Raw genomic sequence first — 26,044 nt, forward strand, 5'->3', positions numbered from 1 at the left:
ATGCAGTCCTTCCTTGGGGAGTCCAGAAAGCAGTGTGGAAACAAAGCCTAGACTTGGAGTTGCACACTCGGCCCTACAGGGCAGTGGAGGTGTGCACCAGCTATCCACATGCTGTGCGTGCTCCTTCGGATTCAAGCATGGAGTAGGCTCCTTAACCTCAACTAGCTCCTGTGTCAGGAAACAGAGAGCGTCCCCCTCTCTGTAAGTTTTGGGAGGCCTGGGCTTCCCCAACCCTCTAAGACTGGGGGAGAGTAGGAATTCCTCCTGCTTCATACAGGACACCGGGAAGAACAACCCATCAACGGCTACCAGAGGAGGAGGGAGTGTTGGCAGATGCATCCGTGCATGGGGAAATCAGGACAGGAGCCAATGGCTGCAGTTCAGAGTGAAATTTGGGAGGCTTTTTTTTTTTCCTTTTAAGTTAATAATGACTGCAAAGTGAATCTGCATTCCAAGGAGACTCCCAGGGTGTTAGAAGACTTTACCAAGATGCTCTGACTCTTGCCTGTCTTCCCAGGAGCCCTTTCAGGATACGTATGACATATGTTCTCTTTATGCAGAGAATGCCACAATGGTGCACTGAACCCTGATTTTCAGGAACGTGCCAGTCTCAGTTGCCCTGGTATCTGGATGCTCTGAGGCAAGTCCTGGCATAAGGCAATTTCGCTCTGGGGCCCATCCCGTGCGCCTTCCTAAGCTGTTTGTTTCTTAATTATGCCCAGCCCTTGCTGAGCTTCACCGTTGCCAGCTCCCCAGCCTCTCACTCTCCGCAGTTAAGTGTGCTCAAACCTCTCCTATCGATTTCTCCTAAACCTGTCCTCCTGGTCCCCAGCAACAGTCCTCCGCCAAACCATTCATAACTAACCTTAAGGAAATGTCTAAATTCACAGCCTCTACTCTTCGACCTCCTACTCACTCCTCGAACTGTCACTCCATTGAAATGGATTTTTGCCAAGGTCACCCACAACCTCCGTGATCCTGAACACGGCAGGTGTTTCCAAGTCCTCTTCTTGATAATAAGAATGATGCTATCACCCAATGTTTACTGAGCACTTCGTGTATGCCAAGTATGATCCTTCGAACCGTGCAAACTTTATCGAGGCTTCACTACCAGCTGATAAAGTAGGTTTACAGTTACAGCCCTTTTATGAATCAAACCTTTGCGAATTAGAGTGACACGTAGCCAGTGTCACACAACCTGTGAGCAAGGCAGGCAGGACTCAGAACACAAGCCTCCGCCTGTATGGCCTGTGCTGCTTCTCTGCACTATCAGAAGGCAGCCCTTGGCCTGTCCCAATTCTTCCTACTCTTTCCTCCTTGGTCTCCATCTGGGGCTGCTCTTTGTGCACCCTTAAATACTGATGGTCTATCCTTGCCTCCTCATCCCTAGGGTGCCCTCATCCAGTCCCTGGCTTCAATTATTACTCACAGAATCAAAATCTGTCTCTCCAACTGGTCTACTGTCACATCCACAGGTGCCCCAGGTTCAATGCACTGTCCTCTACTTACTACTCACCCAGTGCTGGAGTTGCCTGTCCCATATTTGCTGTCATTGTCTCCCCGGTGCCTAACACTGAGGTTAGCAGGTGGGAGGTGCTCCCTCAGCAATTACGAAATTAACATGGAGACTTTGGCTGCCTCCCTAGACCTCAGTTTCTCACTTGGAAAACAGACTTGGATCAGGGAATGGAAGCGTGTTACATCCTATAAGCTGCCCTTTGAAAAGTGGTTTGTAGCAAAATAAGTGTGCAAACATGCTGCGTATCCTCCTCTTTGCAATTCACATTAGATAGCACACTAAAAGCTCTCAATCTTTTGTCATTGTTTAATAAGGGTCTCTGACCCTTTTCCGGGAATATCCCAGGCCCTCCAGAGACAGTGCTCCATGGGGGTGCATGCTTTGGCAGGGGCACCTGGGTGGCTCAATGGGTTAATAAGCATCTGACTTCAGCTCAGGTCATCATCTCGGGGTTCTTGAGTTCAAGCCCCACAGAGGACTCTGTGCTGACAACTCAGAGCCTGGAGCCTGCTTCAGATTCTGTGTCTCCCTCTCTCTCTGACCCTCCCCCGCCCCACACTCTGTCTCTCTCTCTCAAAAATAAATAAACATTAAAAAATTTTTTTCTAAATAAAGAAGTGTGAGTAGGCCAGTCCTTTGTTTTGTGAACTTTAAACAGTCACCTGGGCCACCTTAGAAAACATCTGTCAATTCCTTAGAAAATTAAACACAGAGTTACCATATATGACCCATCGATTCCATTTCTAGGTTTATATCCAAAGAGAAATGAAAACACATGTCCACACAAATATATACAAATGTTCACAGTGGCATTATTCATGATAGCTAAAAGGTGGAAATAACCCACATATCCATCAAGTCATGAACGGGCAAACAAAATGTGGCAAATCTGGATAACGAAATATTATTCAGCCATAAAAAAGAATAAAGTACTGATTCTACATTCTACAACAAGGAAGAACCTTGAAAACATTATGTTAAGCAAAACATGCCAGTTGCAAAAGACAACATAGGGTATGATTCCATTTATATAAGCTGTCCAAAATAGGCAATTTAAAGACACAGAAAGTAAATTTATGGTCACCAGGGGCTGGGAGTGACTGCTAATGGGCAAGATATTTCTTTCAGGGACGATAAAAATGTTCTAGAATTATATAGATAGTGGTGACAGTTGCACAACTGTGAATATACTAAAAACCAATGAAATGTACACTTTAAAAGGGTGCATTTTATGGCATGGGAATTAGATCTTAATAAAAAACCAAAAAAAGGTACAGTGGATAACCGCAATAAACAAAATGAACAATAAAGCTCATCTTCATAACTTGAACTGGTTAAGATAAATAGGTGTGCCAATAAAACATGCCAATTAACCATAGTGACTTAGGTCATTCACACTAAATGACAAAGACAGGAACAAAAAAACCTATATTTAGTAGATTTAATAGATTTAAGTATATTTACTTCCATATACATGAAGTAAAGCGGAACAAAATCTGGAATTCAGACCTAAAGGTATCTTCTAATACCCAGTAAGAACTGTTCCTTCAAGAGTATCACGGACTTACACTGACAACGCGGGTAAACCATCTTCTATCCTCCCTGGAAACAGCAATGGCCCTTACAGAGCCAAGGGGGACGTCCATCGTCCTTCATTTTCTGTGCCAATGTCCCCGAACAGGCACAATCAGTGGGTGACTGAAGGTTATGAAAAACTTAACCTGTTCACAAAGCTGACAGTTCCGAGGCTCAGAATGCTAAAACCCGAGACTTCTAATTTAGATTTCACTCTTTTTGTTAAAGATACCATATGACCTAAGAGCATTTTGTATTCATTTAAATACAGACAAAAAATTTATCCTGAAAGTCTAACAGAAAGTGATTAAAAGAGATGGGTCCTATAGGATATGGCGTTTAGTACTTTCTAAGTAAGCCACAAAAACTAAGGATAAAACCTGAATATGTACTCTTTGACCCAGGAAGATTTCCTGTAACTCCATGATTTTAAAGGTCTAGATAATTCAAGTCATAAAGGTCTTCACTCCATAGTGTTTCATCTAACAGCCCCTATAGTTATTCATTCATTCTACTAACGTTTCTTGAGCACCTACTATGTGCCAGGCATCAGGCCTAGTGTTAGGGGTACAGAGATGGATAAAAACAGAGACTGTGTTTGTATTACAGGATTCTTAGACTGGTGGATAAGACAGTCATCAGTCAAATAATACATACAAGAGATGCAGTGAACATTATTTATTTAGAAATTAGATAAGTTCTGGGAAAGTTGAACCTTGCAGCAATTGTTAGGATTCTCTAAGCTTTATCTTATTTATTGTTGTGCAAGGGAATCGTATTAAAAAGACATCAGATCTTAAATTTTTATTACATTAACTTGGAAAAAAATCAATAAAATTGCTCTAGATATGCCTATAGACCATAGTCTATTATATACACATATATATATATATATATATATATATATATAGAGAGAGAGAGAGAGAGAGAGAGAAATATATATACATTGAGAAATATATATATATATATTAGTGAGAAAGATTCATCAGGAAAGGTTTAGAGCTAGACTGAGTTTAAATTAAGCAGTTTCTGTTTGAAGTTGATAGCAGCCTATATAAAATCAAAGTCAGATGGTAAACGACATTAGTGAAAACGGCAGAGTAGAGAACTCCAAAAGTTCATTGCTCCATAAAAGCATCAAATAAACTGGCAAAACTGTCAAAATCAACTTTGTTAAAACTGGGAAACCACCAAAATATTGCAGCAACCAGGGGAACCAGGGGAACACTTAATAAAAAACAGCTAGATCTCAGCAGGAAAAGCCGGCCACTTTGTGGTATTATAAGTCGCCCTGGCACCATCCCCGGCTCTCCAGCTCAGCAAAGAGCCTTGAAGAAAAAAGCCCATATTCCCAGTACAGATACCATTACCAGAAGAAGCAGAGTGGAGTTTGTTTTGAAGGAAGTGTGGTTGTGTGTTGTGATCTGCCTGGTCGCTTCAGCTCGAAGGGCTCCAGGCTCCGCCACAGCTCTCCTAACTTGGGACTCTACCAAAGCTGAGGCGGCTCCCCGAGGGAGTTGTCAAAAACACTCAAAAGTAAATACACTAGTAGCTGCTGCCTGGGACAATAAATAACTGTTGGAGTAAACAATGAACTAACCAATAAGCTTGGGAAGAAAATTTGGGGATTGAGATGCTTTGTCAAACAAACGCTTTAAAAAGATCACACAAAGAGGGGGTATAGCTCAGTGGTAGAGCTTTTGACTAAAACGATCAGACAGAGTCCTGGGAATCTAGATAGTCAAGTGCAGGCATGGGCCTAAGTATCTGCTCAGGAAAGCCCTGAGGTAACTTTAAACTCTCACTTCTGGCTGACCCTCGAGTTCTCTGCATGCAGGAGGTGAAGGCTAAGGCGGAGTTATCAATGCCTATCCGATCACTAGAGAGACACTAAGCTAATAGAATAGAGATAGCATTGACTCACGACAAAGAATACAGACTGCTCAAAATTGGCACAGAAAGTCACAAAACAAGCAACAGCAGCTACAAGTAGCAACAAACCCTGGGGAGTGAAGAGAATCTAATTACCAGAGTTGCCACGCTACAATATTAAAAATATCTATTTTTCCACACACAAAGAATTACACAGCACGTAAAGAAATAAGAAAATATGGTTCATATACAGAGGAGAAAAGGCCACTAATAGAAACTGTCCCTGAGGAAGCACACACATTGGTCTTATTAGACAAAGACTTTGTTTTTTTTTTTAATTTTATAAATGTTTATTTATTTTTGAGAGAGAGTGAGAAAGAGAGAGAGAGAGAGAGCAAGAGAGACAGAGCTTAACCAGGGGAGGGGCAAAAAGAGGGAGACACAGAATCCAAAGCAGGCTCCAAAGCTGTGCTGACAGCTCAGAGCCCAACATAGGCTTGAACTCCCAAACCGCGCGATCATGATCTGAGCCAAAGTTGGATGCTTAACCGACTGAGCCACCCAGGCACCCCTGGACAAAGACTTTAAGTGAACTATTTTAAATATGCTCAAAGAGTTAAAGGGAACCATGTACAAAGAACTAAAGGAAAATGATGTCTTATTCAAAAGAGATTATCAGTAAGTAGACAAGAATTTTTTTTTTTTTTTTTAAGGGACCAAATAGAAACTCTAAATAGAAACTCTGGGTTTGTAAAGTACAAGAAATAAATGAAATTTTCACTGAGTAAGCAAAAGAAAGAATCAGCAAACCTGAAGGTAGGTCAACTGATACCACCAAGTCTGAGAAGCAGAAAGGAAAAGAGAAGAAAAATCAGCACAGACTAAGAAAGCTCCAGGACACCACCACTCCCACCAGCTGGGAGTTCCAGAAGGACAGGAAAGAGAGAAAGGAGCAATAAGAATGTTTTAAGAAATGGGGCACCTGGGTGGCTCAGTTGGTTAAGCGTCCGACTTCAGCTCAGGTCATGATCTCACGGTCCGTGAGTTCGAGCCCCGCGTCGGGCTCTGTGCTGACAGCTCAGAGCCTGGAGCCTGTTTCAGATTCTGTGTCTCCCTCTTTCTCTCTCCTCCCCAGCTCATGCTCTGTCTCACTCTTCTCAAAAATAAATGTTAAAAAAAAAAAAAAAAAAAAAAGAATGTTTTAAGAAATAATGGCTGAAAATTCCCCAAATGTGATGAAAAACAAGAACTGATGTTTACTTAAGGGCAAAACTAACAAGCAGTTGTGTGAGGCAACTGAACTAAGCCCCATGCCACTGGGTGTTTCTGACACAGAAAGACTGGGAGTTCAATGAAACAAAATTCCTTGTGAACAAAAGTCCAATGAGAGGTGAGTGCTATGGTGGCTCTAACAGCTCTCTGCTAAAGATCCTTCATATAATAAGAGGAGGCAGCAGACGGAAATCCGGGTGTCCATCTACGCACCCCTGGCCACTCTCACTCACCAGCCTCCAGGCTTCTGCTCTCTTGCTGTGCTCCTGCTCCCTTCACAGCCGAGAGCTGCCTGGCCCTCCCCAGTGCTCACAACCAGGTTTCCTGATGTCACACACACACACACACACACACACACACACACACACACCCTCTCAGACCCTTTGCCTGTCCCCACCCCTACCTTCAAATCACTAGAGTGAAAAGTAACCACAGTGGCAAGGAGGTTTGCCTTATCCCTCCAGCGAGGGGCGAAGGACTGAGATGCCTGCCTTCCATGTTTCAGGGAGACTGACCCATCCTGGCTAGTTGGGGAGTCCCACACAAACCATATTTCAATCAAAGGCTGGAGGAGGGGGCAGGGGGTGAGCTGATTTTAAGCGCTTAAAACATTTTCTTATACTTAGTCATCTTTCAAATTCATTCTTAAAGGTTGTTTATCTTAGGTTATTTACTAAAGAGGGGTTGCTATTTTCTCCAATAAACCCTTTTCTAATTCTAATTTTACAGCAAGTTATCAATAGGGAAATCAGGGCTCCATATGCAAAATTTTGCCTCCAGAAGCTTTTTGTTTGTCCAAAGTATCAATAGATGCCTTCACAGAAGAGTGATGAAAGGGTCTTTAATTAAATCCCACAATTTGATTACTTCTTTTGAGGTAGCATATTTAGCTGTCTCTAAAAAGATTTTCTTCCTAAAACATAATACACGCATTTTAATTATTGTGGGCTAAGAAAGGACTCTGTGCCCATTTATAGACAGAATGCTTCATTTGCCCATTGCCAATTGTGATTTTTCTATTGACAGAAATATACTGGCAGTATACATTTCAACAGCACCTAACACCAAAGTGTCTAAGCCCTCTCTTATACATATTATACTATTACCAAATACATGCACAGGAAGATTAACTTCCTAAATATAGCCTCCTCCATAGCCATATTTGGCGGAATTATAAAATCTTAGGAATGATTTCTTTTGACCAAGGAAAGAATCTTTTATGAGCATTAAGAGACACAATGCATTATCTAAGAAAGATCTATCCAGTTAGAAAAACATGAGATTTCAAATCTTTAGAGTTACATTTTTAGACCATTTCAAAACTTCAGAATTCTTTTAAAATTTTGAGGGAGGTTATATCTTAAAATAGGTTTTAATTTAGCATTTCTATTGCAAACTCTAAATCGCAGTGAATTCTGAATACTAAAATTCTGCTTATTGAATAAGTTTTAACATAACAAAAACTGCAAAGCCAAATTCTATTCTAGCAGTGAAGATTCTGCTTTGCAGGAATTAATTTTCTAAGTTCATAACCATTAAAAAGCATGCATTTTCCTCTTCCCCACCACAGATTAAAAATAGTTTTTGTTGTATCACATTCTTTTCAAATAGTGGCATGCAACTCTCTCTCTCTTTTCTCGTCCTGCTAAAAATATGTACAACTTAACCAACCTACTAAAATCAAAGCAACTTTTTTCCCCCACAGCTACCAGTTTCCTGGATGTGAATCTTCCACACAGCTATCTTAGTATTTCCTGTGTCCTTACATAAATAGAAAATCGTTCTATTTGGACCCTTCATGATCAAATTCTCTCTTGATGATTGCCTAATTAATAGAAAGAGGCAGTGGTAAAAGATCATGCTAAAATGATTTGCATCTGTCTTTAGAAAACATTTTTGCACTCGCATATGAAAATGAATAGTGATATCCTGGGAATTTAGAACTTTCTTCTTTTAAAGTCTGTCACACTTCTATTTCACATCTTTTTCTAGAATACAGGCAGAAGTGCATCTCCTGTTTTTCTCATCCACATCCCCACTCAGCCTTTGAATAATTCTGAAAGCATGGTGAAATAAGATCTCCTCTTAGGGAAATCCAGATGCCGTATTTCTCAAAATACTGTTCTTAGCTCATGTGTTCAATGATTTTACCATTTACTAGATATTTCGCCAGCTTGCCAAGAATGGCTAGGGAGTCACCAATTTCCAGTCCTCCATAAAGCAGGTAAATCACATTTCCAATATACCAGTTCCTTGACCCTTCAGTCACTGTATTTAAAGCTTTCTTATAGGACAAAGGCAGATGATTACCAATGAAACAATCTACTTGGCACTAACTACTTAAAAGAAAGATTCTCTACTAAGGCAAATTTATTGTGGAACTGTCCATTTTAAAAGATATGATTAAAATATCTGACCAGCATTTCTCTACCTACTAGGCAGCAGGTATTTCTTGCTATCTACACATATATAAGAAGTGGGCCACCTGACCCCCTTCCCTTAGAAAAAAGTATTGTATGGGCTAGATTAAATAAATATTATTAAATAAAATAAAACATGTAATGCTTCAAGGTGTTTTTTTTTTAATGTTTCCTTTATTTTTGAGAGTGAGAGAAACAGAGTATGAGCAGGGGAGGGGCAGAGAGAGAAGGAGACAGAATCCACGAAGCAAGCTCCAAGCTCTGAACTGTCAGCACAGAGCCCGACACGGGGCTCAAACCCGTGAACCACGAGATCATGACCCAAGCCGAAGTCGGAGGCTCAACTGACTGAGCCACCCATGCGCCCCTTAAAGATGCTTTTAAGTCAAAATATTAAGCACCTTCTTTTTAAAATGGCTTTGACCCATTTTGTTCTGGAATGAAATTCCTAATTCAAACTTTAATTGAAGGTGAGATATAATTTTAATGGCAGTTATCACACTAAATTTCTACCAAATGGCAAGGATAAAGAAAAACTATAAACAGAATAACAAAACATATTCATAGATTATGATCTGATATTGAGGAACTGAATTCCAAATGCTTTATTGTATTCTCATGTAGTGGTGGTTATAACACAGTGGTTATCAACACAGTAACACTTATTTATTGATAGTATTTGAGGAACTGGGTGGCCTCCAGTTAAATAAGTAAATCTATTTTAATTTTAAATAAAAACCCCACACAAGCATCTGCACTCCTGAATTCTGTGAGCACATTCTCCCTAGAAGGCTGGCCCTCTGTACCCCCACCAATGGCCAAGCCAGTGTGCAAGGGCCACTTACAAGGCTCAGGGAGCTTGTTTCTTGCTCTCTTGAGTGCTCTCTCTCACTCTCTCTAATCTATATATCTAATTTTTAAACTTTTGGTTCATCTTTCCAGTTGTTCACTGCCTCAATAAATAAATAGAAGTTTACCATATAATCATATTAAATAATAAAATCAACATATATATGTGGAATATTCTAGGAGTTAATACAATGCTATCTCTTATTCATCTATAAAAGGAGAAAAACATTCAAGGATTAACAATATATCTAATAGATGCCATTTTAAAAAGTTAAATGAGAGGCACCTGGGTGGCTTAGTCAGTTAAATGTCTCTCAATTTAGGCTCAGATCATGATCTCCCATGAGATAGAGCCCTGCACTGGGCTCTACAGAGCCTGCTTGGAATTCTTTCTCCCTCTCTCTCTGCCCCTCCCCCATTCATATGCACACACGCATGCCCGCACTCATTCACTCTCACACAAAATAAATAAACATTTTTAAAAAATAATAAACACTTAAAAAAAAGTTTAATGATATTCTAAAGCCACTGGTCTTCTAAATAAAAAGACTGAAGAATCTGGAATCCGTAATCAAGTGACTCAAGAATCTGTTGTCACATTTACATGCTATTGTTGGTAGATGTTTTTTCAGGTAATAAAGTAACTAAATTATAAACAGTACCATTAACAAAACATTATGAACAAATTATTTCAGCTTGTTTAAAACACATAGACTCTTTGTCTCACTGATTTTTTTCACTCTCAGAGGCAGTGAGGGGGAAAAAACTGGGTTCTGATGATTCCATTTCTGGTGACTAAATTTTAGACTGATGCCATATAGGTGGCACATATGGGTATTATTTATTTCATAATATGCCTGAATGTATTTCCAATTGTTTTGTCTATTCTTCTGCCACAGCTTCCAGAAAATACCATTCTGAAGTCCATATTCACAGAATCTTTGCAGTGAGGATTCCCAGGGAAGAACATTTATTCATGCACTGCTACTTGAGGTAACTCTTCCTCACTCTTCCCTCACTCTGGGGGAAGCATCTCCAGAAGGAAGCATCTCCAGGAAGACAGATGCCTGCTCAACCTGACTCCAAAAAGGTCAGTCAGAAAAAGCATGTATTTTTTATAAGCCAACTATACAAACCACAGAATGAATAACATAAAGGAAGACTAAAATATTAAGGAGCTAAGCATACAACTTTAAAAGTAAAAAAAAAAAAAGAAAAGAAAAGAAAAATCAAAAAAGAAAAGAAAAAGAAATAAGGATAAAAGAAATAAAGATAAAACCAGAAACTAATAAAACAAAAGGGTAACAACAGAGCAACAGAGAAGATCAATAAGCCTTGTTTAAAAAGATTATGAAACTGGGGTGCCAGGTGGTTCAGTCAGTTAAGCTTTTGACTTCAGCCCAGGTCATGATCTCGCAGTTTATGGGCTCAAGCCCCACACTGGGCTCTGTGCTGACCGCTCCCAGCCTGGAGCCTGCTTCAGATTCTGTGTCTCCCTCTCTCTCTGCCCCTCCGCTCTCACACTCTGTCTGTCTCTCTCTCTCTCTAAAATAAGCAAACATAAAAAAAAAAAAAGATTATGAAATTGATAAACCATGGCAAGCCTAATTTAGAAAAAAGAAAGGACAAATAAAAAATACTAGTAATGAAAAGAAGGACATAACTATATATGCGGTGGATTACAAAAAGGTGGGATGAATGTTATTTTAATAAATTTAAAAACTTAAGGAACAAAGCCCCAGAATCTCTATTGTACCATCTCTTATTAAAGTGTTATTTAGTAATTTCAATTCAGGCTCTGAATGAGTAAATTCAGGTTTTTGACTCAAAGGAATAAAACTAAAAATTTTACCTATGATATTTCATACTAAGTATTATGATTTATAAATACTGTAAATTTAAGAATGATGCCCACATCTTTTTAAAAAATTTACCTAATCCAGAGTTTTCTTCCAGTATTTCTATTTCACCTTTGGGATTATTTAATACAGGTGTATAAATGTTGCCAGGTGATTATAATTTAATAACTTTCTAAAACTTAACTGAATGACCCTTGTACTTCCAAATTTAATATTAACTTTGAGCTGCCATATGACTGCCTTATTCCAGTCCCAGGTAAGTGCAAGAACAATAAACTCAAAGCATTATATAGCCAGGAGAGATTTCAACCCCACACTTTACAGATATGAAATCTAGACCTAGTGAGGTGAAGTAACTTCCCAGGTTGTCACATTAACTTTCTTTCCTCCAACACAGAAGGTCATGATAACTCAGCACTCGGTGGAACACATGATGCTGCCCCATTACCCTCACTATTAAGGTGATGGAAAGCCAGTGCTAAAACCCCAATGTGTGGCCCTCTGGGGCATACTATGTGGAATCAGCATAGTCACTAGCATTAAGGGGAGTTTTCACACATTATCTAAAAGACTACTTTCCGCACACACAAAAACTGCATTATTTTAACATGTCTCTTCTTTTATCTTCCTGGTTTAAATGCCTTGTTGATTGCAAAGTTCATGGTGACAATTTGCTCCTCCTTGTAATAAACTAGCACAATCTTACAGTCTTAACTTTAGCCTCTCAGATTAAGGGTATGAGACTGTTGAACAGTCGTCCTTTGATTCTTCAGTTATACAAAAGTCATATAAAAAGTCAGATAGCAACACAAGCAGGTTAAAAGGAGAATAATTAGGCAATCATCTAAAGTCTTTTCTACATAATACTAAATTTTTTACTAGACATTTGAATGATTCACAGAATAAAAATCTGGCATTGTAGAATCAAAATATCAAGATGTAGTTTCCTCTTCTGCATAAATTTCCAAGATGACTGCTACAATGTCCCTCATGCTAGATGGTCTTTTTCCATGTGACCTTGCACTGTCCCATCAAAAAGTAGGGTCTCATTCCCCTCTCCCTGCATCTGGGCTGGCCAATGATTCACTTGTAACTAGAAGAATGCAACAGAAGTGACTCAGTGTGATCTCTGGGGCTAGGTCACAGAGGCCACGAAGGCTCCACCTAGTTCTCTTGGAAGGCTTATTCAACCACCTAAGACCATCACATTGGAAAGGCCACACACAGGCACTCAGCTGAGCCCAATTTTCCCATTACCCACACCAAGGTGCTCAATATGGGTGTGAGTAAGCCAACTAGGAAGGGGAGCCCCAACTGTTTGAATTACCCAGCCATTCAAGTCTTCCCAGTTGAGGCCCAGACATTGGTGAGCAAAGACAGACACCCTAGATGTGTCTTGCCCAAACTGCTGACCCAAAGAATCCATGATCATAATAAAAGGGTTACTGTTCATGCCACTAAGTTTAAGGCAGTTTGTTATACAGTTAGATATAGTAGATAACCACAAAAGCATGTTTGGGCCAAAAACACAACCAAAAAAACTAAAAATCTTGATTACTGCTGAGTATAGTTATAGGACTAATTCTTATATTTATTCACTAGGTGGCCAGATAACAGAAGGTTAAAAAGACCCTTCAGACCTGACCCAACTGAAAGGAAGATCAATCCACTAGCACATGGAGGATGTATGTCCTTAACAAAATGGGACCGTATCCTATGCACATCCGCATTACGAAGGACAGAAAAGGGCTAAGTACCAGGAAAAGGCCAGGCCAGGGAAGGAAGAGCCTTTTATAGCATAGCTATCTCATTCTCCAGTCACTGCCAGGCAACCTACTAAGGAAACTACGAGTCTCCAAGGAGCTCATAAGACAAAGAACATAGGCAAGGGGAAGGAGGAGATAAAGAACACACAAGTTGCTCCTTTACCCTTTGAGGTACAGGATGACACATGGCTAATATCACAAAAGAGAGAAGAGGGCCTAAGATATAATTTACCATACAGACTTGAACACCAATGAGGAAAAATCAAGTATTTTAATTATCTTTATCTTTCATCCTTCAAAATTCTATTGAAAACATATTTATATTTTAAGTCTCTTTAAGTAATTTGCATCAAAATAACTCCAACATTCATCATCAACAATTTGGGCTTCTCCTCTAAATAAAAAGATGATAGAGTTATATGAAGCACATTCATTTGATGCCATAATATCACTGAGTCTTTATACAGATGGTATTAATTTTCTTTATACTGGATGCTCTTGGTGGTAAATTATTCCTGGAGTTTTGGTAGTAACAAATTTGAATCCCAAACTGCAGAATATAGTTTTCCATGAGAAACAGTGCCAGGAAAGACACCTTCCCTCTTGACCATTTCTTCACCCCATGAACCATTTTATTTCCCTTCTTCAATACTTCAGTAAAGATACTTTGAGTAGACGTATGAATTTGTTCACTACAAAAACCCATTAGCTCCAGCAAAACCTGTAACAGCAAGGGATATTACATTTTCTTGATCAAAACAGTGAAAAACAACCAGCTCAAAAGCAAAATATTTGGTTATTTGTTGTTTTAAAAAGCTGAATAATCTTTCATTCCATATTCTACATCCTTCCTCAGATTTGTCTATTCCCTAGTATGGCAGGTTTACTGAGTCAATTTGTACCTTGTTAATTCTGATGCTTTGCATCATATTAAAGTAGGCTATGATCAGCAAAAATCAGCAACAACAAAAAACCTTTCGGTCAGATCAAAACAAGAAATGCTTTTCAAGATTATAGGCTCTTACTAAGCATGCTTTGAGTTAATTAAGTAAAAATAATGGAAACCTTGGCAGACTATTTTAGATGCCCATGAATTACTTCCTGAGGTATAACCAAGTTAGGCCTGGATTTTCTTCATGATATTTATTCCGTTCCATGTTTCTAAACGTAGACTGAATGGGGGATCCCTCTTTTTCTCTCTCATCTTTCCTCTTGCGCAAAGCTGTGAGTGGGAGATGGGTGGACAATGGATGACCACTGTCCTCTCCCTCCACCAAACCTGGCTTGACCCAAACAATGTAAAGATGACCTTTTTAAAAATAATCAAAGTTTCTCATAGTGCAAACGATGAATTTGAAAGGAAAAACAGCGTAAACAGAATAAATCAATAGAAATTTCCTAGTGACAGAGATGAAACACCACCTAAATAAGAAGAGGAAACAGTGATAAAATTTAAAGGAAAAATATTAGAGCAGCAAATAAACCTACCTATACAACCAGAGACTATATCTAAACAGGGAAGTTCCAGTGCCATAAAAACTCATGAACTATGGAGCACGGATGACTCTAACATGAAATATGTGGTGAAAAATTTCAGAGAATCTACCAGCAAATACATGCTGATTTTATGTTAGGTTTTGGCTAAATATCAGCACAAAGTGAGTGTGGATGTTAATACTGAGAACTCTCACCTTAAAATAAAAAAGGTGAGAATAAATATGAAGATTTCAATGAAGACTTAAGCACCTTCCAGGTCTTAAATCAAAAGCATTTAACTTCATAGAAGAACGTTCACTAATGTTATGCATTGTTTGGTTTATGTTAGTTTTTCCTTACCACATTATAAAAAGTATGTTTTAATTGATTTATTCTAATATCTATTAACGCAGCTTTGTATGCAGATGAAATCTTTCTTTCCTGAATTGAAAGTGTTGTTTACAACTTTAAGTGATATTTTATGAATCTACCTTTCAATCTTTAAACCACACAGTCTCTTCAAATCCTATAACAATAAGATTCTCTAACAAACTCTATAAGAATTTTTAATCATTCATTTCTATTATAATGTAATTTCATAAAAACTAAGATTTCCTAAACTCTATTCAAAAAAATAAAGATATCTTATTTTTAATACCACAAATTCTAGACCAGTAAAATTGGACCACCAAGTGGGGCGCCTGGGTGGCGCAGTCGGTTAAGCGTCCGACTTCAGCCAGGTCACGATCTCGCGGTCCGTGAGTTCAAGCCCCGCGTCAGGCTCTGGGCTGATGGCTCGGAGCCTGGAGCCTGTTTCCGATTCTGTGTCTCCCTCTCTCTCTGCCCCTCTCCCGTTCATGCTCTGCCTCTCTCTGTCCCAAAAATAAAAAAATTAAAAAAAAAAAAAATTTTTTTTAAATAAAAATAAAAAAAATTGGACCACCAAGAGAAAAAAACTTGAAGATTAAAATTTAACTTATCTTGGAAGTACATTAATACTCTAATTAATAAGCTCAAAATTAAATTCAACATACTAAAATTAATGATGGGTGAACATAAGGAATATATCCTTTGAAAAACTATCTTTCTCCTAGATAATATTAATGTTTACGAAAATTTAATCAAACTAGTATGCTTCTCCCTAGTTTCTCTGCTCGCTGTTAAATATATTTCTCCATATACACACACAAAATACGCTTTATTATTCTCATGAAAAATTTACTGACTATATTAAAATTTGTTAGAGTTACCTTAATTTTCTCTCCAACTACTTTCTCCCAAACTCAAAACTAAAACAAAAAACTTCTCATAAGTACTATGTACACCAAAAGTTCCATACTAAGCTCGGTCGGTATAGCATACTGACTCTTGATCTTAGGGTCATGAGTTTAAGTCCCATGTTGGGTGTAGAGCTTACTTTAAAAATAGATAGATAGAGGGGCACCTGGGTGGTTCCATCAGCTAAGCGTCCGACTTGGGCTCAGGTCATGATCTTGCGGTTCGTGAGTTCAAGCCCCACATCGGGCTCTGTGCTGACAGCTCAGGGCCTGGAGCCTGCTTCAGATTCTGTGTCTCCCTTTCTCCCCGCCCCTCCCCCAGTTGTGCTCTGTCTTCTCTCTCTCTCTCTCTAAAATAAACATTAAAAAATATTTTTAATTAAAAACAAAAATAGATAGATGAAAAAAAAGTTCCACATAAAATTTAAGCACCCTATACAAAATGACTGAGTTTTGTTTTCTTTTGTTTTTTATCAATGCAATCATGAAAATGACTTCATGAAATCTAAATTATAAATATACAAATATATTTATAATATTCCTCTTCTATAAGTAATTGGATTTAATTTCATGTTCTCAAAGCAAAGTCACTTTACATTTCTCAAAATCTTTTTTTTTTTAACGTTTATTTATTTTTGAGACAGAGAGAGACAGAGCATGAACGGGGGAGGGTCAGAGAGAGGGAGACGCAGAATCCGAAACGGGCTCCAGGCTCGGAGCGGTCAGCACAGAGCCCAACGCGGGGCTCGAACCCACGGACCGCGAGATCATGACCTGAGCCGAAGTCGGCCGCTTAACTGACTGAGCCACCCAGGCGCCCCTACATTTCTCAAAATCTTTGACAAAATGTAAACATTTCCTTACAGCCAAATCTACAGTGACATTGCTTCAGGTAAACATAGAAGAAAGCAGTAAACCATTAAAATATTAATTTAATTGTTTACTAATCATAATAGAATCTCAGCAACATTCTGACAATATGATTTAAGAAAAACTTTACGCCACATCTCATACTAGGCAGTGATCCTATTTTCTGAATCAAGACATCTAGTAAGCCCACAGAAGAGTCTTATGATGTAAAGAATACAGCATACCTTATAATCAAATCAAGCACCCACGAGAAGGTCTGGGCTTGCTAAAGGAAAGGAAGAGCATTTCTAGAGTAGGGCACAACATACAAAACCACAGGGATGCCAGTAAGGATGGTAAAGTGACTGCGGTCTGCAAGGCCCAAGCTGGCTACAACAGGGATTGGCGAGAAGGAGGAAAGGATCCTGGACAGACATCAAGGAGAGATGGGAGGTATCCTGAAAACCAAGATGAAGGTCAGGGCTCCAGCCTAAAAGCAAAGATCATCACGGAATTGTTGAGCGAAAAATGTTTAAAATAGTGTAATAATGGTATTAATCTGAAAACTATCCGAAAAGGATTGGGGGGCAAGGAAGAGGACGGGGCAAGGAGATTAATTATTGTAGTGTTCCAAGCATATGGTGACAAGAACCTGGTACAAGCATCAGACATGATGGGGCAGATGTGGGGGACAATGAGAACACACTCAGCTGGCAGGAGGAGGCGATCTTCAACACCAGTATCTCAAGAAAGGTTTTGTTTGTTTGGATGGTGGATTTGGTTTGGTGAGGAAGTACATTTTTATGGACCTAACTAGGATCCATGCCACAGTCATTGTATGTTAATATTTCTTCAGCAATAAAGCAGAATAACTCAGCAGAGAGCACCTGCTTTCACAGTCAGGAGCCCACAAATCTATTTTTAGCTTTTTGAGCAATGTCGCTCATCACCTTATACAACCAAATAGGTCTCAGTTCCCTTCAAAGAAAAATAGTAGAGCAAACTGATATAACTCATGAAGTCTTATGGGGAAAAAACAAACTTGAATCTATGAAAACAAAGTGCTTGGGAATAAAACTACTCTACAAATGTTAAACCACTAGCAAGTAATATTTTCTAAATAATGCCAGATGACCTTCAATTTTACCAAACTGGTTGCATTTTGTGTTTTGATGAGAGCCCTGATGTCCAAACACACTAATACCAAAATTTACCATTTTACCTACTTGTGATCATCCTTCTATATCCATTTTTAGCTTCTAAGGTTGAAGATCAATCACAGTTGTGATACAATTTTGAAACACCATATGACTATTTTAAAAAAACTGACAAGCAAAGTATTTCCATAAATTCAAAACCAAATCAAATATTAAAAACAAATCCGAAGCAGGTTTCAGGCTCAGAGCCTGACGCGAGGCGCGAACTCACAAACGGCGAGATCGTGACCTGAGCTGAAGTAGGGCGCCCAACTGACTGAGCCACCCAGGCGCCCCAAGAGTGTACATTTTAAGTTATCACCTCAAGAACTCAGCTCACATGCATCAATTTGGATAACAACTGTTTAAATTTATCAGACAAGAACATAAAAAGATCTCTTTGGTTGGTAAAATATTTCTACTTTTACCCAAGTTAAACAGATGGATAACCCAAGCCCAAGCCCTTCTAGATTACTCCTGGGACTCAGTGAGAACCATGTCTGCACTCTGGGATGTCATCATATATGTACCAAGATTACTTTTATAATTACTAGCATTACTTTTATAATATAACTAAGTACATTATATATATTTAAATATAACATAATATATATTAAGTTAATGTAGTTAAATATTATATTATATTATATTATATTATATTATATTATATTATAAATATAATTATAATATAACTAAAAAAATAGGAAGAAGGCTGACACATAAGCTTGTTTCAAATATCCAGCTAACTTAGATGCCACAATGCTTATCACACATTACCATAATTTTCCAATTTAGGCATTATCAGAAAATAAATCAATACACTATATATTTCCAGTGGTCTCTGCTACCATCACATTTTTATTAATTCTATCTTCATCTGAATAGGCATGCTATTTTAAAGACTAGCATCACAAATGTATAACAAACCAAAACCTGGGATGCAGCCTCGATCCCCACCGCCTCCTCCCTGAGGCTACCTGCCTCAAAGACAGCCAAGTTGTTCACCCCACTAATAAGTTATGCAATGCCATCCACGGGTCTTAGCTCACACTATTCCCTTTGCTCGGAAGTTCACCAAGCAGTGGACGCCACTGGTGCCCTGCCCAAATCCCCCAACTGCTTTCAGAGTGTTGGTTGCTGAGACTTGCTTTAAGATAATACACGGTTATAAATAAACATAAAAAAAAAAAATTTTTTTAAAAGATAATACACGATGGGGACAAGTGGGTAGGACTACAGAGGAAACGAGATTGGCCATGAGCTGATAACTGCTGAAGCTAGATGATGAGGACATAAGGGTTTACTATACCATCCTATTTGTGTCTATTTTCCATAGAGAATAGAGACAGAATCCAGGAAATGGAGAGGGGAATTAAATACACAATTAGAATGACAACCTGATAGTACCCACAAATTAGGTTTCACTTCTATTTGCTTAAAGATTATTTGGGATAAATTACTGGAATTAGTAGATATCACTAAAATGAAAGAAAAATGTAGTGAGGATTCAGTAAATGTGTTTTGAAATAAACTGAAATGAAATACACTGAAGTGAACTGACATTTCTTTTGTGGAGTCATGATAAAGGTAAGTAAATAGCCAGATTCCACCTGAAGGGCATGACTCCTTAAATGTTAAGTTTCTTCTCCTGTTATTCTGTAAGTGAGTACAAAAGCAGTCACTGATTCTTATGAAGGTTGTGTTTTCCATATATGTCTTCAATAAATTCTCACAAAAATCCAGTAAAGTCTATTCCGTTATTATACCTATTTTAGAGAAGAGGAAACGAAGTTTAGTAGGTGACCCCACCCTAGATTCACACCAAGGCAGGTGACTCCAAAGCCTAAGCCACATACTACTCCTTCCGAAGCAGTGTTCTCTGGAACGGGTATCATCGGTGCCCTAATGCCTTGCCATAGAGTTAACAAAGCAACAACATTTGGGCAAAACATCTTGAGAGTGGCACACGCTTCCAGCGCCTAATACTGTGTGCGGCTATTCCACCGATGGTATCACTGGGCTCCCTTTCTGGTAGTCACGGCTTTACATTAAGATGTGCACTTCTTCTCCAGGATTCCCATGGTCCGTGACACAAATGTCAGGCTTCTCTGGTTAATACTCAGTCCCACGACGTTGTGTCTTTCCTAGGTGATAAATCTATGTAAGAACTAAACTCATTCTCTAGGCCCTTTTAAATTTTTTTTTTTTTTTCAACATTTTTTTATTTATTTTTGGGACAGAGAGAGACAGAGCATGAACGGGGGAGGGGCAGAGAGAGAGGGAGACACAGAATCGGAAACAGGCTCCAGGCTCCGAGCCATCGGCCCAGAGCCTGACGCGGGGCTCGAACTCACGGACCGCGAGATCGTGACCTGGCTGAAGTCGGCCGCTTAACCGACTGCGCCACCCAGGCGCCCCTCTCTAGGCCCTTTTAAACACAATGACCAAATAAAGCAGCTATCTTTTTAGACTATCATGAAAGACACGAGAAAATTTAGTAATTTTTTAAAATTATTTTTATTTATTTTTAGAGAGAGACAGAGAGGGCAAGCGGAGGAGGAGCAGAGAGAGCAGGGGAGAGAGTGCAGAGCCTGATGTGGGGCTCAAACTCACGAACCATGAGATCATGACCTGAGCTGAAATCAAGAGTCAGACGCTTCACCCAGGCACCCCGGAAAACTCTGTTGTAAACTAACAAATTTCTAAGGTATAATTGTTAGCAAAACCCACAATTTCAAATTTCCTTTCATGAAACAGAGCTTAAACACATAAATAAAGAGAAAGATGATAAGGAACCAAACCTAAACTAACATGGTCAAACTCATTTGTTGACAGATAACAGCATGTGAAAATAATTCATCTGAGTTACCAAAAAAAGGAAACAGGAATCAAAAGTTAAAAGGATGATCTCTTTCTTCAACTCTGTGACAGGGAAAAAAAGAAAAAAACACCCTCCAAGGCATCATCAGCCACCCCAAGCCTGCAACCACATGGCTGTATTTTAGACCGGGTGGAGCAGAGAGTAAATAAACAGTTTCTATTTTGAGCATGCTTTCCCTGGCCACTCTGAAATTTCCAAGTCACAAATTATTGCCTGCTATCTTTTAAAGTAGATTTGTACTCAAAGAATTCATAAAAAAACACCTCAGATCAGGAAATGACATTATATAAGTTCCTAGGTAAAACTAATTTATTTGAGAAAATAATTTATTATGTAAAAACTATTATATAATCACGACATAAACTAGAAAGACTGCCTAAATATTCCCATTGCATATACTCAAAAGAGTACATTCTCTCAAATATAAATTACTGGTGTTAACAGAGTAAATTTTTCATTTTAAAACTCAAATTTTGTTAAAGTTTTGAAAATGAACTTATTTGCAAAAATTAACAGTACAATAAAATCTAAAATGAAGATACAATTTACATATTAACAAATTGCAAAGAATTGCAAAAATCTCTCCAAAATTTAAATTCGCAGTATGCTCAAAAACTCAACTTTACTCAAGAATAATAGATTGGAAATAAAAAGAACAACTATCTGTATGTTCCACTTCTTCATACATTTTAGAAAGAAAATGAGGGGATTGTCTACACACATCAGGCAGGGCCAAATTATCCATTGGACAGTAGACACAATGTTTAAGGCCCACAATGTTTTTAGGGGCCCACAAAAATGTCTGAATTTCTTTTAAAATCAGAAGGAAAAAAAGAACTATCAGGGTGAATGTTTTACTATGTAATATTAATAATTTTGTCTTTACACCAGCATAGTTGTAATAATTTTATTTGATTTTTAAATAGAGGAAGGAGACCACAAAGAGAAAAGGGCCTAGGACCATGAAAGTCCATATGCAATGTTGCTAGATACATTCTTAACCCTTGAGCAACATGGGTTTGAACCGCACAAGCCCACTTATATGCAATTTTTTCAATACATAGAGTACTATAAACGTATTTTCTCTTCCTTATGATTTACGTAACATCTTTTCTCTAGCTTCCTTTATTATAATAGTACAGAATACATACAACATACAAAATATGTGTTAATCAACTGTTTATGTTATCAGTAAGACTTCTGGTCAACAGTAAGCTATTAGTAGTTAAGTTCTGGGGTGAGTCAAAAGTTATACATGGATTTTTGACTGCACTGGAATCTGTGTCCCTAACCCCTGCATTGTTCAAGGGTCAACCGTAAGTCCTTCCTGTCCCAGAAGCCTCTCTGTGTAGATATGGATTATGCTTCTCAAAGTAGAAGATGGTTAGTGGTACCTTTGCTGGGCATGGAGGGTGATGGGCACCTGTCAGCAACTACTCCATTTGTAGGGACCTCTTCCTTCCCATCACCTTCCTTCCTCCAGTTGCCCCTGAGGATGGGGCACAGAACTAATGGGATCCTGTATACTGTTAATATTCTGAGGATACTTAAACAGCAAGCTGGGGCTGCTACAATAGCACAGCTTTGTTCCAAATCAGTTGTTTGGTTGCTTTTTAAATTTCAGATGCCTTTGGAAATCTGACAAAAACTTCTCAGAAACGTACCCACCCAATTCTGCATGCAATTAATTCCATCACTGGAAACCCATTTCTCATACATAGAAGATTTAAAATTGTTGTAAATAATACTCTCACTCCCACTTTAAATGCAAAAATTAACTGGTTGCTTCTGGAAAAAAAAAATAAAAGAAATCTAAATAGTGCAGATAAAACAAAAAGTACACCGGATATTACCAGAAAGTTGCACTTAGAGGGCAGCTACTTTGGTTTGATAGGAAGCTGACATTGGATCCTGGTCTTCCAACATTCAAGCAGCTTCGACTTCTAGTTTTTGTTTTAACGATGAAAGGCATGTAGTGCCGGGTGGAATCACAGCCCAACTTTGCCAGCAGACTGGCACAGGCATGAGCGATGAGTGTGAAAATCCCCCAGACCTCTTGCGGTTCCATCCACTTTTCATCACAGCCTGTGCCCACACACCCTGGGCCTTCTGGGGCAAGGACGGCACCGCCGAGCCTATCTGTGCCACGAAGGGCGGTTCAGTACACATTTCAACACAAGGCTGCCAGAACCAAAATCACCTTCAAAGGTGTGCTGCTGTTGTTCTCGGAGTCTCCTGGCTTCTGCCCGCACAAAGGCTGCCACAGCTGTGTCACTGACTCTAGCGCACCGTTCAACTTGGTTTTCTGCTTCCACGCAGCGCTTGCAGGACAGCAACTGAGCAAAGGCACTGCCAGTGTTTCAGGAGCATCCATCGTAGTGATGGAAAAGCCTCGAACTGGAAGACAGACCTTACTCACATGTAGGGAGCCAGAAAACCACCAAATATGCCGACCCATCCATAAGCTCCTCCCCCTGAAAACGGGGTTTTCCCTTTCTGAAAACACGCATGCACACTCTCGCGCACAACTCTCCTCACATTTGTCCTCAGTGTTATTAACCAAATGCACTCCACGGTCTGCTCCCACTTTTTGTTAAGATCTCTCAAAAAGGGGAAGGAGTAAAAGTCACGGCCCCGGGCCTGGCCAAACCGACAGCTCTGTGTGCAGTCAGTGCATCAACCGTTTTCAGGGGAGGATTACTGGCTGGCAGGCTTGATGACACTAAACAGGCACACGGAGAGCTACAGTGCTCACGACACATGGGACTTTTCAGCACAGAAGCAAAGCCAAATTAGCTGGCCCGTGTCCAGATGCTCCTTCTTTCACAGGATCAAGGTTTTCTCACCACCACAATCCTACACTTCAAGTATATCCGTGGCCACTGTACTTTCCAAAAAGAGATCATGAAAGACAAATTCTTTGAAAATACATACACACACAACAACTGAAAAGCATCAGGTGGTTGAAATGCAGAAGGCCCAGGGGCTCGCCCAGCTGCAGGCTGAAGGGACCTGTCCTGCCAAGATCTGCTTTAAAATATCAGAAGAGACACAGGCAACTTGAGCGCATAGTGCCATGTCTACAATAGCGTTCTGCCTCTTCTGTACTCAGCCACAAAAGCAACCTGACACTTCCCCGAAGTAAAACTTCACCACCACCCTCCCCCGCTGGTGAGGCCTCCCCCACCTGGCCGTATGGTACTCGACTTGGCTGAGCCTTTGGAGCTCTGTCCTCTCACGCAGCTGCATCCCTGCAGCTGGGCACGCCAGGCTTTTGCGGGATCTATGTTTTCATTAACAAGGACCTGGTTATACAACCGGCTTAGGGGTTCTGTGTCTCACCAAATTCAGTGATGAAAGTAAAACTGAAGTGCTGGGGAACCAATGTACTTTGCTGCCCTTAGCATTTTCCAGTGTGAGACGAGACAGATGTCCATCGTCACAAGGCAAGAGAGGCCCGCTTTAGTGGCCATCAAAGGGGGACAAAACTAGTTCTATAACGTGAGAGTCACTCCAGTGGCGACTTCCAGACCATACATAGCATCATTCTATCCCACTGGTACTCACCTGCAGCAAAGTCTTAGTAATATCTTGGAACACATACACACAAAAATCTTCACAGAAACTAATTTGAAAGCATCAGGAAAGAAATTAATGGGGAAAAAAAAATCTTTAAAAAAGTGGGGGAGTGCCTGGGTGGCTCAGTCGGTTGAACATCTGACTCTTGATTTCAGTTCAGGTCATGATCTCACAGTTTGTGAGATCAAGCTCCGCGTTGGGACTCTGTGCTGACAGAACAGAGCCTGCTTGGGATTCTCAGTCTCCCTCTCTCTCTGCCTCTGCCCCAGTCACTCTCTCTCAAAAATAAGTAAACATTTTTAAAAACCTAAAAAAAAAAAAAAAAAGGAAGAAATCAATGGGAAAAAATTGCAAATCCTGAGTCCCAGAATAAGAATTGGTGCTCCAGTCTAAAGATGATTAGACTCTAAACCGAAACCTTAAAAGAAAATAAACTCTACATATGGATGGATACCCTGTTTCAAAATGCTTAAAAACTGTCCCTCCCTGGCTCACAAATATGCCCATTCCTAACTTATAACACCTTTCCTATTAGAAACAAATGGTTCTGAGCCAGATACAACTTAAATTTTGCTTTGTAACTTTAAGTAAGTCAATTCATGGCAAGTAGGAAGAGACTCTCAAAATTTAATGGGGGTTGAGGGTAGAGGCAGATAAGTACCTAGATCGGTTGTACAATTTCAACCAAGCCATTTTAGAATGCAAATTACCAAGTTATACTTATGAGTTAGATCATTTTAGTTCAGTTCAGCCCATGTTCTTGCCACAGATATCATGCACTTACTTAAATTTTAATAGTAACATGTATTAGAACTGATCATTTCTTTAAAAAAAACAAAAAGGTAAATGCAAGCATTTTTCTTGTGAGAGAAGAGCTTGCTATAATTTAAGCTTTCCAATCCCTTTTAAAAAAAATACTCTTTAATCCAGACTGATTCTTTGACCATAAAGAAAGGTGGATGGATGATGGCACCATTTGCCACACTAAATAGCTCCACACAAGGACCAGGGAGGAGGGTGGGAGTGGGATAAGAAAAGGAAGTCGAGATCTGAACACACTGCAGTGAAGTGTGCTGAGTGAGCTGAACAGACAGATATATCTGGGGCTTCCAGGGCAAATCTGACTACAGACATCAATTGGAGACTCATCAGTGAATGCCTAGTTAACTGCAGCTACGGCTGTGGAAAAGTTGTCCAGGATGAGGCCTGAGATAAGGGAAGCAGGGCTGGTAACAGTATGGCATGGTGAGTCCTGATAACCTTCACCGGTGGCAGATGGTGGAGGAGTAAATGCAAGAAAAGGACACAGAGCAGATCACAGACACTTTTGCAAGACCCAGCTGAAGAGAGAACTGAAGAGTGAGGAGGGAAAGTTAACTGCTACGTCCCTTGTTTAAGAACGCGAGCATGTATGCATGCTGACAGAGGAGACACAAGCACAGGAGGGAGAGAATGGGAGCTGGGGCACAGGGACAGCTGGGAAGGCAGGCAGGCAGCCCCCGACCATAACAGAGGGAAGACCGGTGAACAGCTCTTAAGGCCAAGGCTCAGGGGTTTCTCTGAGAAGCAGGAGATGAGACCATATGCTAAGGATGCTGGTGGGGAGGTGACAGGAGGGACATCCTCAGATTTCCCTGCCAACAACTCTCCACTT

General features: G+C 39.6%; 1 protein-coding gene across 3 annotated transcripts in view; it reads right to left on the reverse strand.

The window, feature by feature from the left end:
- The window catches only part of PLCL2 (phospholipase C like 2), a 196,563-nt gene that overhangs the window by 145,827 nt on the left and 24,692 nt on the right, over positions 1 to 26,044 (reverse strand). The window contains exon 1 of one of the 3 annotated variants that reach the window (XM_058729810.1): positions 3,088 to 3,798. The exons of the other annotated variants lie outside the window; for them this stretch is intronic. Coding sequence (XP_058585793.1) covers positions 3,088 to 3,165 — 78 coding nt within the window. The 5' untranslated portion in view covers positions 3,166 to 3,798. Of the gene's footprint in view, positions 1 to 3,087; positions 3,799 to 26,044 lie in introns of those variants that run through there. 3 annotated transcript variants of the gene reach the window in all.

This window comes from Neofelis nebulosa, chromosome 5 (genome assembly GCF_028018385.1).
Source record: "Neofelis nebulosa isolate mNeoNeb1 chromosome 5, mNeoNeb1.pri, whole genome shotgun sequence".
Classification (NCBI taxonomy): Eukaryota; Metazoa; Chordata; class Mammalia; order Carnivora; family Felidae; genus Neofelis; species Neofelis nebulosa.